Source organism: Watersipora subatra, chromosome 10 (genome assembly GCF_963576615.1).
Source record: "Watersipora subatra chromosome 10, tzWatSuba1.1, whole genome shotgun sequence".
Taxonomy (NCBI): Eukaryota; Metazoa; Bryozoa; class Gymnolaemata; order Cheilostomatida; family Watersiporidae; genus Watersipora; species Watersipora subatra.
This window is the reverse complement of record NC_088717.1, coordinates 58,526,933-58,547,775: the sequence shown is the minus strand read 5'-3', so window position 1 is coordinate 58,547,775 and position 20,843 is coordinate 58,526,933. Positions and strand designations below refer to the sequence as shown.

Sequence of the window (20,843 nt, the reverse complement as noted above, 5' to 3'; positions counted from 1 at the left end):
TTCTGATAAGTATTATCACGATAGACGGGCAGGTAGCGAGAAATCTCCCCTCGAACCAGAACAGTCCGTGTATTTCAGAGCTGCGTCAGGTGAGTGGAAACCAGGACAGATAATTGACATAGCAAGGGATCGCAGTTACCATTTATCGACAGGTAGTTGTACCGTAAGACGTAACCGTAAAGACATAAGGGTATCACAGCTTCCTGCGCCACAGAATCAGAGTTATACTCTGGCTGACCATTTCCCAGAACAGGCTGAGAATCTTTGTACCCAGGCAAGAAAAACAGCCCAAGATAGTTCTCTATCAGCCTCAAACGACACTGTACCCATTCCCAACAACCCGCCAGAATCTCCACGTTCGTTACCATTATCTGAGCCAGCCTCTGATAGCAGTGTCCCGGACCAAACCCCTAGACGTGTTCTGCCTCCCCGGAATAGAAAACTCCCCTCCCGATACGCTGACTATCTGATGTTCTAACCAACTTAGAAGTCCAAACCAGTGACATTGTTACATGTTCACATCATATTTCATACCATTGTACTTACCAATGATTTTGTGTTTGCTTTAATATTTCCATGGAAAAGGAGATGTAACAGTTTTTAGTTTACAAACTTATATATTTACTTGTTACCATGGTGATAACATACACATGCTCAGTGAGGTATTTCCTGTATAGATGGCATCATACTTGTTCATTACTCACATCTGGCATTCTTTGTTTTGGCTTACTAAAAAACAGACGTATTGTTTCTCTTGTATCCTGGACTAAAATAAATGCTACTTGGACAATAATTCTAACTAAACTAATATATATGAAACTCGATACCCATGAGTGAATCCAAGGTAAAAGCATACCTCTTAGATAACTTAATCACATTCAAGTTCAACTCCCCTGATGCAAGTCATCCGAGAGGAGTTACAGAACAAATGATAAGATCAGCCAGAACAGTACTAACTAGTAGAAGTCAAAAGTACAAATACAGGATGGACACAAAAACTTTACGAATAGCATTTCAAGAAGCAGCAAGCATAACAACAGACCTCTAACCGGCACCTCCATTATGGATCTAAATGAAAACATGATAACGCCAAATCAACTCCTTACTGACAAATAAAAACCTTTGCTCGGACCTCCACCAGGCAAGTTTCTATCAGATGAAATTTACTACACCAAGAAATGGAAAGCTTCTCAAGTAATTGCAGAGGAGTTCTGGAAAGCATGGTGAGCAGAATATATGGCTACAATAACCACTAGACAAAAATAGACAGACGTACAAAAAAATATCAAGGTTGGTGATGTCATCCTGCTCATGGACAACAATGCACCTAGGAATGATTGGCAGATGGGACGAGTGTCAGAGACCCTTTGTGGAAAATATGAGTCAGTAAAAAATGTCAAGGTAATATTAGGAAACCGAAATCTGAATAAAAAGGAATAATATTTCAACCACCCACATGTCTGCAAAGACCGATCCCCAATACTATTTACGTTTATTTGATGATTAGAAGAAAGAGTAGCAAGAAATCTATTGTTCAAACGTTACACATTACATACTCAGTTTTTTTAGGTTAATATTCATGTCACAACATTTATACTTTGTTACGTCAATTATAGCATCCACTTACCCAAAGAAATATACTAATCGGTGATGGGATGATTACAATTAGTACCAACTCAAACTTGCAAGTTGAAGACAACATAAATATTTAAATCGATACAAAAATGTTGCCCTGTGACTGTAAATTCTTCAAATTTGGGTGGGAGTGTAATGGAATGAGATGCTCAGACACTCACGTGCACTTTAATTAAGCATCAGTTATACAAGATGCAGTGATATGTAAATTCAGCAGATCTCTTTGTTCACTGTAGCTGGTAGTTACTGGGCAGTTACAACTAATTGGGCCAGACCGGTGATCCTTTGGCTGGGCTTTCTGCTCACGACAGTGTAGATTAACCAATAGCAAGCTGACACACCGTTTCAGAGTGAAATAATTTTTGTTTCAATTAGTTAGCACCATTCTTGCTTGTGCGCAGCTCACCTGGTCACAAACTGTGAGCATCTATTGAAAATTCTCAACACAGAAATCTAAAGTCAACTGAAATAACTTGTTATTATCATTAACTGAACTACAGAGAGTGAAAAGATTTGTGAGTTATTATTTTTAAAGTTACATTTATAGTCAAGTTGGAAATGTTTTTGTGTGATGTAACCTACTAGATACCGATGTCTTAGCGTAAGCCACATAGTTTTAATATATTGTTCCGTATTTGCCGATACTGTCGGGCTATCTTTAGGCAACGTGTTTGTTTAATAAGTAAGGAATATAAATTGCTTACCATTCAAATGGTACCATTCAAATTCAAATGGTGGAACAACACATGGTGGCAGCGATTAAGTTGTGTTTTGATTAACACTGCTTCTGATACTGTTGAAAAACAACGTGAGGCATATATTTGAACTAATTCGCACCAACTAGCAGAGGTAGAGATAGCAAAACCTATCCCGAATATTCAACCTCCTTCAGAGTTAGTGCTAGATGAAAATAGAGAGTCCAATTTCAGATACTTTGAGTTGCTGGCAGGCATGTTTCATCTTATCTAGGCTATCAGATGAGGAAGAAGAAACCAACAAGCTTTGCTAAATTACACTGCTCACATCAATTTGTAGTCTAATTCAGAAGGCAGCCAACGAAAACCTCATTCTCTACCAACTAGATGTCAAAGGGGCCTATCTCAATGCTCCTATTGACAACGAAATATATTTAGCTCCACCACTCGGTTACGAACCTAAAACTAACGCTCTCCAGAAACTCACATGTAAACTCAACAAATCGCTGTATGGACTAAAACAAAGCGGACGTATATGGTACGAAACACCAACTTTCTAAAATTAAATGGATTCGAATCAAATTCTCATGACCCCTGTGTGTTTACCAACGACAAAGAGAGTTGTGAGGAATACATTTTACTTGTATTATGGGTTGACGACATCATATTGGCAGGAAAATCTACAAAATACATCGAAACTACCAAATAACTCCTCCAAAGTAAATTCGAAATCGATGATCGTGGAAAGCTTAACTGGTTCCTGGGGATCGATTTCAAACGAAACATTGACGGAAGCTACACTATCGACCAATCCAAACACGCCAAACAATTACTAGCACACTACGGCATGGCTGACTGCAAAGCAGTATCCACCCCAAGCGCCAGCAGAACACAACTCTAAAAGGCTACCAATGACGAATACAAACAAGTTCGCAAATCCAGGTTTCCCTATCGCGAGATAATACAGCTTAATATATCTAATGACAGCGGCGAGACCAGATATCAGTTGGACTGTATCCAAGCTTCCGCAACACTTTGATAAACCCGGACCATCCCATGTCATGGTGGTAAAACATTTACGTTATCTCAGCGGTACCGTAACGCATGGCCTAACTTACCGCCCAACTAGTGGTATACTAGGTGTTGCTGACTCTGACTGGGCAGGTGATGTTGATGATCGCCGCTCAACAACAGGATTCATTATGACACTCAGTTCAGCGCCTATCAACTGAAGAACAACCAAGCAATCAACCGTAGCATTATTAAGCTGCGAAGCAGAATACGTAGCATTGAGCGAGGCCAACAAAGAAATGATTTACTTCCAATCCTTCTTCTCCTCACTTGACATAAAACAACCTAAACAAAACACTATGTATTCAGATAACCAAGGTGCATTGGTCCTTACAAAAGGGGAGGGACATCATTTGCGGTCAAAGCATATTGACATTCGGCATCCCTTTATCCGAGAACAAACCAGTATTGCCTCCGAGTCAAACATAGCCGATGTACATTGAGGAGTGCTAAGGATGATGAAGACTATAAGGACTATGAGGAGGAGCACAACTCTGATGTACTCAGGAGTTGGCAGTCAAGCTGAAAGGTTGTGTTTACTCTGTGCTCTCTGAGCTAATCCTTCAGCTTTATTATATGTGACCTCTCATGTGAAAATCAACCAAAATGAGGGATTCTCAGATTATGAGTTAGTAACACAGCCAGATGCAAAATTTTGAGGAGAATTTAAAGCATTTTGAATTTTTGAGTTAGCTTAAGTAGTTCATGATATATTGCGAATTTTTGGAAAGCACGTCAGCCAAAACTCTCAAAATCTGAAACGGAGAAAATCGCGAATAAAGACGCGACGCACAGAAATAGGTTGTTTATGTTAGGTTTTCCTTGGATACGGCCATTTGTATTTCACTGACTGAGGTGAAACTTGGTCTTTCGGGTAAGTAAGCATGCTGAAACAGCTGGTGTACACCATTTTAAGGTCAGGACAACAGAAAACTGGTAAACCCTGCTCTCAAATTGAAAATGAAATTGGACATTTTTATGTATCCGTACTTTACACTAACCGCACATTAGAAATAAGATGAGAAGCTCCTAGGTATATCACCACTAACTGATAGGCTTCAGGATTTAACATCACATCTGAAATCCATACTGAGGTTTATTTTGCCAAAACAGTGAGTGTAAAAAACACAAGGGGCATCAGACCCAAAACAACGATTACATTCCTACTCACATCTGACTCAGAAAAAGGTTAAAATCCATGCTATGGTCACGTTTTACGTCTTTTACCATGAGGCTTTGGGCAAACTAAACCCTCAGTGCCAAGACGGGAAAATTCTCGAATGTTAGTATGCAAGTATTCTTGGTGGTCATAGTCTAAACCTTCAGGTTTTATCACATTCGGCAGTCCTTTGATACCTTCGAGTCTTACATCATACAACATGGCAGAGAAGTCTAGATACGTCTGAACTTTTACTTTTCCTAAACAAAACAAAAACATCGCTGTGCATCAAAGTGACCCTGGTAGCATGGTTAGCAAACAGTACACACAACAATCTATGAAATTAACCTGTCATCGTACCGGGGTAAGCTTGGCTGAATGAAAACTTGTGAAAGCTTTTAATTCCTTTAATTTAGAATTGAATCCTTAAATTCCTTCAAATTAAAATTAAATTCCTTTAATTTAGAATTTCCTTCAATTCTTAATTAATTTAGAAAAAATCTAAAGAATGAGCTAATGAGGTGATTGGCAACGGATTCTGACTCTGAGACACCTTTACGAGTAATAGACTTAGTGGCCTAGTGATCGTGTGACGAAGAGATTGATTGCTCATGCCATAGGGTTAATGTCAGCAAGCAAAAAAATAAACACACAAGCATTGACACATTGAATAAGTCATGTGGCAACTGGCAATCAATTATGAGTGAAAACACACCTAACTCAGGCCAGTGAGTACGACTGATCACTGAGTCATATATTGTATGATGTAAATTTATGTGACTCAGGGAGGCATACACTGGGCCAGCAACTAGTAGGCTACTACACCTATACTATTACTACCAAAAATAAACAGGGTAGATCAGAAAAAATTCAATAAGACTCACCATGATATTTAAAGTTGCATCTTGACCTTTTTCTGATCTTCTCCTTATGCTCGAAAGGTTTTGTGGTGTTCCCATCATCCACACGAGTAGAAATTCGGCCCATGATAACCAAATCTAACTCTGTCTTTGAAATTCCTTTATTGTAAGTCAGCTGACTAAAAATCGGAGTTCTATCAAATTTGTTGATGCAGTCACACTTGCAACTAAAGCTAATAGGTTCATCAGACACCATAGGATGAGTTGGTAAGCAGGCAGCAAGTGATTCTGAGTCATTAACCGGAGTACTATACGAGTGAATAACAGTTAATCCTTCGGTAGGTTCATTTTCGTCTTCTTCATCGTCAATAAATTCGGGCATCCGAGCTTGCAGGTCATCAGTAACATGAAAATTTGGATCTCTAGACATTGTTTCTCCATATTCAGCATCAATTTCATCGAGCAATGTGCCAAGTTCTTCAGATTCATCAGATTAAAAAAGTTTTTCGAAGTTTTAGAATCTTCACGAGTCGCCATTTTGATGACGTCACGATCGCATAGCAACGACTTTGACCGCAAAATTTCGGCATAAGGAGCCAATGAAATCACTTTTTGACTTCAGAAATGAATTCCTCACACTCTGATTGGTCTAGGGTAAAATAATAAACAAAATAGCCATGTGCTCTCCAATACACCTAATGCAAACTTCGAAGCTCCATTACTAACGATAGTGAATGCCGACTTTGGTCGATTTTCACGCGAGGTCACATATTATTGTCTTCTATGAATTCTACCTCTCTAACTGTCATAACATGGTTAGCTCAATGATATACACGTATGCAGTCAGGTCAATGGTTAGCCATTAGGTGTGAATCATCTTACCACACTCAGCAGCTGTTTGTTTTTATTACTATGTTGTCCTGACGTTGTTTTGCTATGTCCTTTGCCAACCAGTCTATAAATGATAGCTGACCTGACCAGACATACAATAAACTTATACATTGAAACTCACTACATAGCATGGTGTCAGGTGGACCTTCGCTCTTGTATGGTATCTAGACACAGCATTTGCAGATTATTCCAAGATACGGCTGACGGTGGCTCTTTGAAGGCATCAGGCAACTTTCTGGCCGACTGGTCTGCCCGGAATCCTAGCGAAATCAGCAGAGACTGGACGGCATGGATTGAGCAGTTTGATTTATACATGACAGCCACCGAGGAGAATACCAAAGATGAGGGTATCCAGGTAGCCGTTTTGCTTACTGTGCTTGGGGCACAAAGGCATGAGCTTTTTAGAACATTCGATTTGGCAGATGAGGACAGGAAAAAGATTGGCCCAGAGAAGGCGGCCTTCAGGAAATATTTTGCGCCGAAGGTCAAGGAGGAGTTTGAGCGCTACAAATTTTACAGCAGAGTTCAGCAACCTAGTGAATCCTTCGACAAGTTTTTATCTTTACTTGAAGTCTAATTTCAACATGCAACTTTCATGAAGGAGAGAAGGATAAGGCATTGAGGGACAGAATAGTGTTTGGAATCCAGTCAGAAGCAGTAAGAGGGGAATTATTTAATGTTTCTGAGACGCTAACACTGAACAAGTGCATAGAGGTGTGTCAGAGGTTTGAAGCGACACGGCAATATATGCTGGACCTCACCCAATCAGCTAACACAGATTCAAGAGCAATAGTAAATGCTGTGAATACAAGATGACCGATCCAACAACAGCAATCTATGCAAGTCAACAGGCTGCAGCAAATCAGAACCATCAACAACTACAAGTATTGTGGATGCTCACATCAACCAAGAAAGTGTCCAGCATTCAACCAGGTGTGTAAAACTGTGGAGAAAAGGGACATATCCAGAGAGCCTGCAAGGCTAAAGAGAAGACAGTTACCAGCAACAGCCAAGCCCATGAAGTCCACACAGAAGAAGTGGACAATATACAAGCAGTGCACGGTCAGTCATCCAACAGTAAGGAATGGTAGTGTGGGTTAAACTGGGTCACAGAAACTGGGTAAATGGCAAAATTGTGAAACATGCGGAAAGCCCCCACAGTTACTTAGTAGAGCTAGGCGATGGTCGAACACTCCGTAGGAACCAGTCGTATCTGAGGGTTAGAAAAAACTATAGTTGAGCATTGCAAGCCTCAGAACCATCTAATTGTACGAAACACCCTACCACCAGTGACACCGCTAACGAATGCTAACACGAGTAATGCTGAGCCGGTTAATTCACCGGTGTCGGCTGAACCCACCCGACACCGGTTAATTCACCGGTGTCGGTTGGGTTGTCTGGCTTGGGAATGTTGACAAGGGGAGGTAGGAGGTCAAAGCCACCGGAACGTTTTTGGTCAAATTATCTATGATAAAAATTGAGTTTTCAGTTTGGCTATCGCATTCTTGCAATAGTTTAGTCCCTCATGCTGTTTACATGTAATATCACATCTGTATATTATACTTCATTTCTATTACCAGTTTATTTTACTTTTGTCAGATGATTTGTTTTCTTTATCATGCTATATACCTTTATATGCCAATAGCCTGATTTTATTTTAGTATGAACTCTTATATTCACTTAGGAAAAACGAGATGTCATAACATAGTTAGCTCAATGATATACATGTATGCAGTTAGGTCAATGGTTAGCCATTATGTGTGAATCATCTTACCACACTCAGCAGCTGTTTGTTTTTATTACTATGTTGTCCTGACATTGTTTTGCTATATCATTTGCCAACTAGTCTAGATATGACAGCTGACCTGACCAGACATACAATAAACTTATATATTGAAACTCACTACATAACACTAACTTACAACTATTGAGTAACCTGTACACTAACTGGATAGATAACTAGGCGCAGAACTGCAGCAAGGAGGGTAAATTGTTGGGGACAGCGTGAACCCTCTCTAAATTGGGTAAGTTATCGAGTACAATATGCCTGCCAAAGTTAAACCAAGATCAGAATCTGTAGCAACAGAGGATGGAGTTAGCTTGAAATCGCTTGATAACAAACTAACTGCTATCTTATATCAGCTATCTTCCATGAATAACCGTCTTGGCAAACTGGCAAATAGTCAGAAGCAATTGGAGGAATCCATTGAATACTTCCATGCAGAAACAGCTTAACTTAAGGAAAGGCAATCCAAGCTTGAAGAATTAATTTCTGATGTTAAGACAAAATGGATAAATATGAAAACTTGGATGCTAGAGTAGAGGCAGCTGAGCATGTGGCCAGGTCAAAATGCACTGAATTGAATGGCATACCTTACAAAAAAGGAGAAAATGTCACAAAAGCATTTAAAAAGCTACTTCAACACTCTAAAATAGACACCATCAAGCCTGCATCTGACATTGATGTTGTTTACCGAGTAAAACAGAGCAATAAAATCATTCTGAAATTTATTCAAGGGCATAAGCGTGATGTTTTCTTCCAAACTTATCAAAAAATATTATGAACATTAATGACCTTAGTTTTCCTGATTAGCATGTGTATGTAAACGAAGTTCTCAGCCCCAAACAGTGAACTTTGTTCTGGAGTGCTAAACAGTTTAAAAATGAGTATGGTTATAAAATTATTTGGACATTTAACCAAAAGACTTATCTGAGGAAAGACAAGGACTCCGATGCAGTTCCAATAAACTCTAAACATGACTTAGATGACTTGAAACTAACATATTATCTTCAATAACTCTTCAGACTTGGACTTCTTGATTCCTTATGGCTTTTTCTTTTGACACGGATACTACTAACTTTTTTGTTTGTAATAAGTATGATTTGGAAACTTTTCGCTCTTTAACCCAAACATACTCAGCAAATAGTACTTTTTCAATACTAAATATAAATTGTTAAAGCCTTCGCAATAAATTTGATCTGCTTGAAGATCTATTAGACACTTGAATTTTCATTCGACCTCATTCATTTAACTGAAACTTGGCTTTATGACAATGAACTTCAGTATTTTAAACTTGAAAATTATAGTTTTACAGGTGCACAACGAAATGCACGAGGTGGTGGTGCTGGAGTCTTTGTGTGTTGTGGGTTGGCAATCGAGCAGCAGTTTGCAGAGATCAATGGTGCTGACGTTCACTCCGTCAGAGTAATGGGAGATGGTACTGAGGCTTATCACAATTCCACTCTAACTGTTATCTACCGACAACCCAGCTCTGATGTAATTAATTCTCTACACAGCCTGGAGCGATTCTTATCATCCTCCTCATATTCCTGTTCATCCACTCAGTTTATCACAGTGATATAAATATAGAAACCCTTGAGCCGCAGGCATGTGAGAACTACTTGAATTTCTTAGCTATTTATAACCTAACAAACTTAATTGACATTCCTACACATTTTACTCAACATCTCCAAAAATGGTCTAGTCTGGATCATATACTAACAAATCAAAATGCATTGCAAATAACTTCTCAAATTATTGAAGCTGACTTTAGTGATCATTTTCCTAGTTTTTCAGTTGTTGACCAAAATAAAATGCTTGATGATCAGAACAAACTAAAGACTGAGATTATTCTTTATAAAAATCTAACTGAAAATTTGAAAGCAGAGAAATGGGATATTAACACTGCTGATGTTGAATCTCAATATAACAAATTTTTATCTAAATTGCAATCAATCATTGCTTGCTTTACAACCATTAAATCAGAAAAAATTAACGGGTCGGCTAGGAAACATAAACCTTGGAGTTACTTTGAATTAAGAAACAATTATTACATAAAAACAAACTATTTAAACAGACTTTAAATTCCCCTCTAAATACCAAGCTAAAAGCTAAGTATGTGGCTTTAAGAAACAAGCTCACCAGTGAGCTGCGAAAATCCAAAGCTAATTATTTTAAATTAGCATTTGAAAGCTGTGATAGCCCTACTGAGGTTTGGAAAATTATAAATAATGAACCATGATGAGAATTATTCAGCAGGCCTAGTCTGCTGGAGAAAATATCAGCGATAATTTGGTCATAGCCATGATCATGAAAGGACTGCCTACATCCTACCAGCCATTTGTAGTAGTCCGCACCCAACTAGACAAAGATCAAACCCTTACAGAATTCAAAGCGGCACTGACCAACTCTGACCAGTCCGAGGCAACGCGATGTTCACAAACCACCGCCATGGCTTCTAGAGGGCGAGACAACTACAAGCCACCCGGCAAAGGCAAACATCAATGTGTGGCTTGCGGTAAAACCAATCACCATACAAATGAATGCTACTCAAAGCCAAAATTTCAATGCAACTATTGCGAGAAAAGAGGCCACATCGAAGCAGTGTGCCTAACAAAAAGGAAACAGATAAAAAAAGGAAACAGATCGGAAACTACCGCCGCCGCTTTTTCCTTCACAGCCACTGTGTCAGACCATTGCAACACAGCCACACAAAACAACAACTAGAAAAAGCTATCACTAATGGTAGACTGCGGAATGACATCTCATCAATGATAAGTCATCTCATCAATGATAAGAGCCATTTTATCAGCTACGTCAACACTTTCAAACCGGAGAAACACTTCATCGAAATGGCTGATGGTCACCAATCAAACCAGCTGGTAGTGGCTAAAGGAACAGCACAATTCACTATCCTAGATGAGAACAACATCCCACACAAGGTCGATCTCAAAGATGCCTTATTAGCACCAACTATTCCAACAAGCCTGATTTCAGTTCGTGCCACCACACAAAAAGGGGCGAAAGTTAATTTCTCGGATAAAAAAAATTCACTGATCGCCAACAAAATGAAGTTTTCAATCGATCTGAGAGGTCGGTTGTACTTCCTTCGCACATCAAAAACAAGTGACTCAGCAAAACATCACCAAAACACTGACGGAGTGGCACAGAGCACTGGGACACATGAACACCAAAGATATTCTTCAACTTGAGAAAGTGACAACATGTATGAACATAACAGGACCCAAATCAAAAACAGCATGCCAAACATGTAATGAGAGCAAGATAACGAGACAACCTCACAAGCAAGACCACCAACCTGAGCAGTCCACACAGCCACTGCAACGTGTACTCAGACATATGTAGGCCCATCACACCAACATCTAAAGGAGGTCAAAACTATGTCATAAACTTTATAGACGAATTCTCCGGCATGCTATTCACCTACAACATTCGCCAAAAGAGTGATGTCACTGCAGCGCTGAAACACTTCGTTGATGACGTAGCACCGACAGGAGCTATAAAAGAGACTCACACAGATAATGGTATGAAGTATGTCGGCAAACAATTTCAGACTACACTACGTGAAAAGGGAATCAAACACACAACCACAGCACCCTACTCATCATATCAAAACAGAAAATCAGAGAGATCATGGAGAACCCTAATGGAAAAAGCAAGATGCCTTCTTGAAGATGCAAATCTACCCAAAACATTCTGGAGATTTGCCGTAAACCATGCCCAGTACTTAAGGAACAGAAGTTACCAGAGACGTACCAACAAAGCAGCATACGAACTCTTCACCAAACAAGCCAGACATGCGAAAAATTCACAACTTCGGAGCAAGATGTACATTTTACTCAGAAGGAAACAAACCAAAGTTAGGTGACTGTGGCCAGAGCGGCATCTACCTTGGTATCAACATAAAATTGCAGAGCTACCTAGTACTTGCATCAAATGGAAGAATTCTCACATCACGTAACGTACTTTTCAAAGAAACACAACAACATTGCGGAAATAACTCAGAAGAAGTCATGCCACAAGAACCCGCACAAAATCAAAACAGCGGAAATGACTCAAAAGAAGTCATGCCACAGAAGCCCGCACAAAATCAAAACAGCGGAAATGACTAAAACGAAGTCATGCCACAAGAACCCGTACACAACCAAAACGGTGGAAATGACTCAAAAGAAGTCATGCCACAAGAACCCGCTTAAAATCAAAATGGTAGAAGTGATGAAACAAATGTCACAACACAAGAACCTGCGCGGACTCTGACAAAAACGCAATGAATTCAGGACTCCGAAAGTCTGAAAGGCGGCGTCAACGTCCGTGCCACCTAGAAGACTACTATTTGGATGACAAAGATGCATATATTGCAAGAATACCGCTGAGATACCAAAAAGCTATGGATTTACAAGATAGGGAGAACTGGAAAACGGCTACGGATAAAAAAATAAACACACTATGTGAGCAAAAACCTGGGAGATCAAACCGCTCCCATCTCACCGTATGCTCACCAAAGGCAGATGGGTATATACACTGAACCAAGGCAAAGAAGCCAATGAAATTCAATACAAAGCAAGATATGTTGCCAAAGGATATTCCCAAGTCCATGGAATTGACTACTTTGATACATTCTCACCAACCACCAGATTCGCATCTATCAGGGTTCTCCTACAGATAGCAGCTAACCAGCAACTACAGATACACCAACTAGATGTCAAAGGAGCATATCTAAAGGCCCCCATCGATACAGATATCTACTTTCAATTACCTCCTGGGTTTGAACAAACAGATCCAGATGGTAAAACCCTCTCATGCCATCTTCAAAAATCCATTTACGGCCTCAAGCAAAGTGGCCGTAACTGGCACTCTACTCTCACAGAATTTCTCAAGTCAGAAAGCTTCCAAGCTAACAGGAATGACCCTTGTGTTTACACCTCTTCGGACGGCACAGACATCTACATTATATTCTGGGTCGACGACATACTTGTCGCTGGAAAGTCCAGCCAGGTCATCAAACGTGTGAAGGGCAAACTGGAGAACAGATTCAAGATGGATGACAGAGGTGAACTCAAATGGTCCCTGGGCATAGACTTCACCCGTCTCAGAGATCGAAGCTACCAGATGTCTCAGGAGCGCTACACTGATGAAGTCCTAGAGAGATTCAACATGACAGATTGCAAACCCAACGGTACTCCTGCTGATAAGCAAGGCACACTCATGAAAGCTACTGATGATGAACACCAGCAAGTTCTAGACCAAGGTTTTTCATATCGCCAAGCTATTGGTAGCCTGATATACCTTATGACCGGCACTAGACCGGACCTAAGCTGGATACTGTCTAAACTATCCCAATTTTTAAACAAGCCAGGACCGCAACACGTTACAGCTATCAAGAGAGTATTCAAATACCTGAAGGCGACCAGACGTTTTAGACTCACCTTCAAACCCTCTGATGGAATACTCTCCGGATACTGTGACTCAAATTGGGCCGGAGACGCAGACGATAGAAGATCTACCACTGGCTGTCTTGAAGCTCGGAAAGGATACTGCACCACTAAGCTGAAAATCCAGAAAGCAACTCACTGTAGCTCTCTCATCATGTGAAGCTGAGTACATGGCACTATCAGATGCAGTCAAGGAGCTACTTTATCTTCGATCTTTCTGCAACCAAATGAATATGTCCCAGCCTGAAAGCCCGTATACACCGATAACCAAGAAGCCCTAGCGATGACCAAAGGGAATACAAGTTCACATACCCGTACCAAGCACATAGATGTTCGCTACCACTTCCTCCGAGAACAACATGTTGAGTTCCAGTATGTACCTACCAATGACAATGTCGCAGACTGTATGACCAAACCACTGGCTAATCCACAGCATGTAACAGCCATCACTCGTTTCGGTATGGATTGAGGGGGACTGTTGAACAGACAATCTACACCTTCACTTAAATTGTGATTGTAATAAGCAGACTATGTTGATATTGTTCAGAGTTTTCTACTCTTGTGTATTGATAAGACAATCACCAAATACTATTACAGTTTTTCCAATTTTTCTAGAACAAGCATAGTTTCATACATGTATATTGTTTTTATTCGAGGACGATAGCTCTGCATTACCACAATTCCTTGGTTTTTTCTATATCTGTTTTACGATGATAGAAGAATATTGCATGAATACAATTTAATCAGAAGTTTAATCCTCAATAATAACTTATTACCGAACCACCAACGAATTAAAGTTATACAAGAACAACCTTTCAACATCTAGCAGTAAAATGGCAGCAAGTTCGACACTAGTGAATAACAATTAACAGCTCAATTCAATTAATTATGTATTTAACAAATATCCACAGGACCATATTTTGATTGTTGGTGACATGAACTTTCCAGGGTTTGACTGAGAACAGGGTATTATTAAACCAAATACTCAATATAAGCTACTACAGGGGGTCCTCCCATGTTTTGTGACGATTCCGACGACTCGACGACATGGATATTTAAAAAGTGACAGACGAGACGACCATTTATCAATGTAGGTGACGATGATTGTGTAAGTGGGATTACTAAAGGTACGGCTACACGTAACGAATTTTTCGTTGGTTCAGAGTTCTGGCCGAAATCACGAAAAACGCAGAATTAATCGGTCGAAATTCACAGAATTATTTGAGCTGTGCATGCCCACCGAGTTCGTCGACAAAACGCTTTTAACAGATTAAACAAATTATTAGCGAGCACGATTCTAGCAGCTTTAGCAATTAGTATAGTCCAAGACATGTATCGCGACACACAATAAAAGTACCAAAGCAATTCAACATAGAACACACGATGTAACTGTTTAAGTTGCGCTATTGTTAGTTAGCGAGCACGACTCTAGCAAATTTTAAGATATATGTAGTCCGAGAACATAATGCGACACACAAGAAAAATATTGAGAAAATTCACCATAGTAAATACAATGCAACCGACTTGATTGCGCTAAAGATCGCAACATTTTTTATTACAAAACTTTTGCTGCTAAAAAGGAAATATACTTAAAAAATAAACAATTTGTAGCTATAGCGTCCAAACAATAAATACATACAATAACGCAATCTAAGCAGTTGCATCGTGTGTACTATGTTGAATTGCACTTTTACTTTTATTGTGTGTAATTATAAGTCTCTTGGACTATACTAACTGCAAAAGCTGCTGGAATCGTGCTCGCTAGCACGATTCTAGCAGCGCAGAATAATTCTGTGTGTTTCAATCATTTCGTGATTTCAGTTAGAACCAACGAAAAATTTGTTACGTGTAGCCGTACCTTTACTAACTTAATATTTGTCCAAAAATCAACACGTTCAACCGAAACTTCACTAGTTTTGGTTTGAAGCATCTGGCCCAGCATTTATAGACTGCCAAATAATTAAAGTAAACAGCAATGTAATGCCACGACATTGACAGCAAATCCATTTCCAAGTCTATGACTGACAGTGATTATTAAAGACAATCTCGGTCTATTTTCAGTACAAGAAATGTAGCCCTAAAAACCTAAGACGGCTGTCACTCTTCGCGGAGTAATCAGCAACGCTCCCAAACATCACTAATAGGTTTGTGAAGGTTGCTGGTTGAGCCATGCTTTTGGTTAGCAGAAGTTCAAACTGAGCAAGTTTCAGGTTTTTAACGCAACCCAGTGCCACCAGAATGGATATTTGTATTAAAATAACGAATGTGAAGAAAGAGGTTGTTTTGATTACCAACTTGAAAAAAAGGTGACAGTGATTTTAAAAGTGACGACAGTGAATTTAAAAGTGACGACAGTGATTTTAAAAGTGACTATTCTGACGACAACTTTGTGTGGTAGGACCCCCACTACATCAGCAGTTTCAGTCTTTCCTAGATGAAAATAACTTGTTACAAATTATCAATGACTCTACTCATGTCCTAGGAAACACTCTAGACCTTATCTGCACTACAAATCCATCAGAAATAAATGCGGAAATAATTACTCCAGGTATTAGTGATCACTACATTATCACTGCTGACATACAACTTAGCCAATCGAAAAAGCGTGTGCATATGCAACCGAAAAAGCTCTATCAAAAAGTAGACATTGACCTTTTTCAGGAACTTCTGTTTCCTACACAAGCTAAACTAAGTGTAATGCACAATGTCGAAGAAATGTGGGAGCTGTTTACTGAACAACTAATAAATGCGGTCAATAAAACAGTCCCAGTCAAAATAATACAAGGCAAATGAGGAAGAGCCTTTATGGTTTAATAAAGAAGCTAGGAAACTAGTCAACAAACATAGAAAAACTTACAATCTGTTTAAGAAAACATCAAACCCATTCTATCTCAAGCGTTACAAAGAAGAAAGGCTTGGTAAACATAAACTTCGAGAAATTAAACGAAGTTACTTGTACAATAAAATATGTAAACCTCTGGAATCGGGAATTAGTAAGCCTTTTTATCGTCACTTAAAATGGATGCAAAGCTCCACCAAACTAGCTATGAAGCTTATTGACAATGATGACACCATTACTGAAGAGCCAGTTACATGTGCAAACCTGCTCAATAGTTTCTTTCATAAACAATTTTGTACTGAAGATCAACTTACCCCGATTAATCAACGTACACAATGTGATAACGATAACATCTCCATTACTTATGAGGGCGTATTGAAATTATTATATAGCTTAAAAAATGGAAAATCACCAGGTCCAGATGGACTGAGAAAGGAAGACCTTACAATTGATCCAATAATGACTGCCAAATGTATCACATATATATATAACGAATCATATAAAACATCCAAGTTACCAACCAAATGGAAATTAGCTATGTAGCACCACTCCACAAGCGTGGGGCATACAACCAAATAAACAACTACCGGCCAATTTCACTGACAAGCATCCCTTGTAAGCTCATGGAGCACATTATTCTACATCACCTCAATGATAAACTTGATAAAGTACTGCACAGTAGACAACATGGTTTTAGGCAAGGCCTTTCTTGTGAAACTCAGCTGTGTAGTACTTATCATGATATTGCACGCAGCACCGACCAGGGAGACACCACTCATGCCGTAGTATTAGACTTTGCAAAGGCCTTCGACAAAGTACCTCACCAACTCTTGATGAACAAGTTATCCAGTATATCTGACATAGATGATAAAATTCTTATGTGGATACATGACTTCCTAATGGCCAGAAAACAAAGGGTGGTAGTTGATGGACACAAATCCGATGAACTAGCTGTGACATCTGGAGTTCCACAGGGATCAGTGCTAGGTCCCACACTGTTTTTAGTTTATATTAATGACTTGCCCCAGCAAGTTGACTGTAATATTAGTTTATTTGCAGATGACACCTTGATATACCAACCCGTAAATTGCCATGCTGATAAACAACGATTTCAGGTAAACATTAATGCCCTGGAATCATGGGCTAACAAATGGAAAATGCTATTTAATGTATCTAAGTGCTCTGTCATGGTTTTTAATGACAAAAATAACTCTCCCTCAGCTGAATACTTCCTAGACACTGAACAATTAGAAATAGCTGAAGAAACCAAATACCTAGGTGTTATCCTACAATCTAACCTGAAGTTTGACAAACATATAGACTCCAAAGCCAGAAGGGCGAGACAGCAGTTAGGCATGATTAAGCGTGTGCTATATGAAGCTCCTGAAAAGGCCAAACTCTTAGCATATACTAGTCTTTGCAGGCCACATATTGAGTATGCCTCCACTGTGTGGGACCCTTCTACCAATGATATACAGCCCCCTGGGGGGCTGTATTGCTTCTACTAAGCTACTACAACATGAACTTGAAATGGTGCAAAACAACGCACTACATTTTATATGTAAACTGAAAGGAAGAGATAGCACCACCAAAGCTTTAGATACTTTAAATAAGCAAACACTATGTGAAAGACGGAAGGTCGGTAGACAAAATCTGCTAATGTTGTATAATCGAGCTGCTGTATAATGTGGGCCGCGGGCTACACTAATGCCCGAGGTCATGGTAGTTACAGGTAGTTACGAGAGGTTACGGGAAGGTACGAGAGGTTACGGGAAGGTACGAGAAGTCAAGGCGAGTATAAAGGCGTCGGGGGATTTGGAGAGAGTTCTTCTTTGCTTCAACCACATTTGTACGCACATTTATACAACATGGCGCAGTTGACAAAATTTTGATTTTTTTCTTTGAGTGTTAACATTAGCGATAATTTTTCTGGTTGCGGGGTAAGTTTAAACGGTTGAATAGACCCTTTCACGGGCGTGCAGGCGAGGTGACGTGAGTTAGGGTGGTGTTGTGAGGTGTTGTAGCGGTGAAGTAGCGGTGTTGTTGAGGTGTAAATATTTATTACGTATTCGGAGGTGGGAATTACACTAATTTCATACGAGTGGGGTAGAGTGAATTGGTGGCAAGAGATATATTGTGTCGGGTAGAGATGGAGAGTGGGTTTCCGAAGCTGGTGTTTGGAGAGCATGGTGATGGGTCATGGGAGAGATTCATAGAGGAGATGAATTTATGTATTGAGAGTGCTGTTGAGAGAAGAGGTTATGAAGGTGAAGGTGGCGATAGACGACCTATTATGAGAGGTAGAGGTAGGTTAGTGCCACTATTGAGAGCTATTGGGCACAGTGGTAGAGAAGTATTGAGGGGTGCAGGGTTTGACGTAGACGGCGTAAATTTTACTTATGAAGGGGCAGTGGAGGTTTTGCAGGATTATTATGGTAGACAAGAGAGTATGTTCGTAAAGGGGCATAAGTTCCTTACGGCTAGGCAGACACTTGGGGAAAGTGATAGAGAATTTTTACAACGGGTAGAGAGTTTGAGCAGATATGCAGAGGTGACTAACGATAATGATAGGGTAAGGTTTGCCCTTATTGTGGCGGTTAACGGGTTGAGAGATAGAGAAGTAAGCAGAGAGTTAATGAAGAATGCCAATCTTACTTGGGCGTTATTGCAGGAGGCATTGAGGGCTCGTGAAATGGCCAACAACTCTGATAGATTTTTGAGAAATGAGGGTAGAAGTACCGATTTAAAGAGTGAGGTTAAGCAAGAAGTAGCAAAGGTATCAGAGTTTGATAGTCGAGCGCAGTACAGGAGTAATGATAGAAATAGAAGTTATGATTCAGCAGGTAGATCTTCCCCTAGGGGTAGCCCTAGGAGTAGTAGAGAGTATTATGGTAGTGAAGAGCAAGATACTAGTAGATATGGGACAAGAGGCCGGGAGTATAACAAGGACAGTGACAGTAGAAAGTATAGAGATAATAGCAGGGAGAGGCATGTCTCTAGATATAGAGCAAGCAGTAGAGAAGGCAGTGAAGGTAGAGTATGCTACAATTGCAAACGTAGTGGGCATGAGATGAGGAGTTGTCCCTCCATTAAATGCTTTTGTTGTGGACAGCGAGGACATGTATCCCGTTATTGTAGGGATAGGAGAGAAGTAGGTTATGACAGGCGAGGTAGTAGCAGGAGGTCAGGAGGTAGCCGAGATAATAGCTACGAGCGATATGGTAGCAGGGACAGTAGTAGGGAGAGGTACAGGGGCCGAGAAAGCCCCCGCGAGATTAGAGACAAATTTGGCAGGTACAGGGACAACAGTATGGATAGGTTTGAGGGGGAGAAGTATAAGGAGAGGCGCGCGATGAGCCAGTATGAAGGGTACCAAGATAGTAGTAAGGGCAGAAATGTTAGGTTTTCTGGTTCTAGGAATAAGTATGAGGATGACAGTTGACTAGAAAGGAGAATTGTACAGGTTTTGAAGGTCAATGGGAAGAACGTTGAATTTACGTTTGATACTGGGGCAGAGGTGTCGACTGTAACCGAGGGGACGGCCGAAAGGCTGAACCTACGGCTAGAGGAGCCATCTACTGTTTTGGCGGGAATAGATGGTCGTAAGCTAAGAGTAGTCGGTAAAGCAGGTGTTCAGTTGGAAAGTAAATATAGATTTATGGAGACAGAGGTATACGTGATGAAGGGATCTAGGACAAACTTGTTGGGTATAACCGAGTTGAGGCAGCTGAATTTGTTGGCTGTAGTCAACGCGGTGAGCAACAGCGAGTTTGACCCAATAAAGGAGTTTGGGGAAGTTTTTAAAGGTCTAGGCACTATGCCAGGTATCTTTAAGATTAAGTTGAAGGAAGGTATAGAGCCAGTGAGGCTGTACTCGCCTTGGCCTATAGCAGCAGGTTTAAGAGAGCAGGCTAAGCAGGAGTTAGATAACATGTTGGAAAATAAAGTGATTGAGCAGGTTGAAGAACCTACTGAGTGGTGCTCAGGGCTAACTATAGCGCCTAAGGCTGAGGGGAAGATAAGGATGTGTGTTGATTTAACTGGACTGAACAGATCTGTCAAGCGAGAGGTTTACCCTTTGCCTAAGATTTCAGATCTGCTCAGTGAGTTGTTTAAGGGGACGATGTTTTCGAACTTAGATGCGAATTCAGGGTTTTGGCAAGTTCAGGTGGAGGAGGGATCAAAGTCATTGACGACCTTTATCACCCCTTGGGGTAGATATAGGTTCAATCGAATGCCGTTTGGTATCTCCTCAGCTCCTGAATTTTTCCAGAGAGCAATGGAAAAAGTTATTGGGAGCATGAAGGGAGTAGTATGCTTAATGGACGATGTCCTAGTATATGGAAGGGATGCAGATGAACATTGGTCAAGGTTGAGGGAGGTGCTAGGAAAAATCAGGCGTTCAGGTATGACGTTAAGGAAGGATAAGTGCGAGTTTGGAAAAAGTGAAATTAAGTTTC

The 20,843-nt window shown here is 40.2% G+C and overlaps 1 protein-coding gene and 2 pseudogenes across 1 annotated transcript in view; 2 read left to right on the top strand and 1 right to left on the bottom strand.

Annotated features, from left to right (window-relative positions):
- The window catches only part of LOC137407272 (DNA repair protein RAD51 homolog 2-like), a 48,719-nt gene extending 30,979 nt beyond the window's left edge, over positions 1-17,740 (bottom strand). The window contains exons 1-3 of the mRNA XM_068093877.1: positions 17,682-17,740; positions 13,857-13,924; positions 13,539-13,678 (exon numbers count right to left, since the gene is read on the bottom strand). Coding sequence (XP_067949978.1) covers positions 13,539-13,678; positions 13,857-13,924; positions 17,682-17,740 — 267 coding nt within the window. The remainder of the gene's footprint in view (positions 1-13,538; positions 13,679-13,856; positions 13,925-17,681) is intronic.
- On the top strand, positions 6,469-7,127 carry LOC137406150 (uncharacterized; annotated as a pseudogene).
- LOC137406148 (uncharacterized) lies at positions 10,396-11,303 on the top strand (annotated as a pseudogene).
- Positions 17,741-20,843: the final 3,103 nt, after the last annotated feature.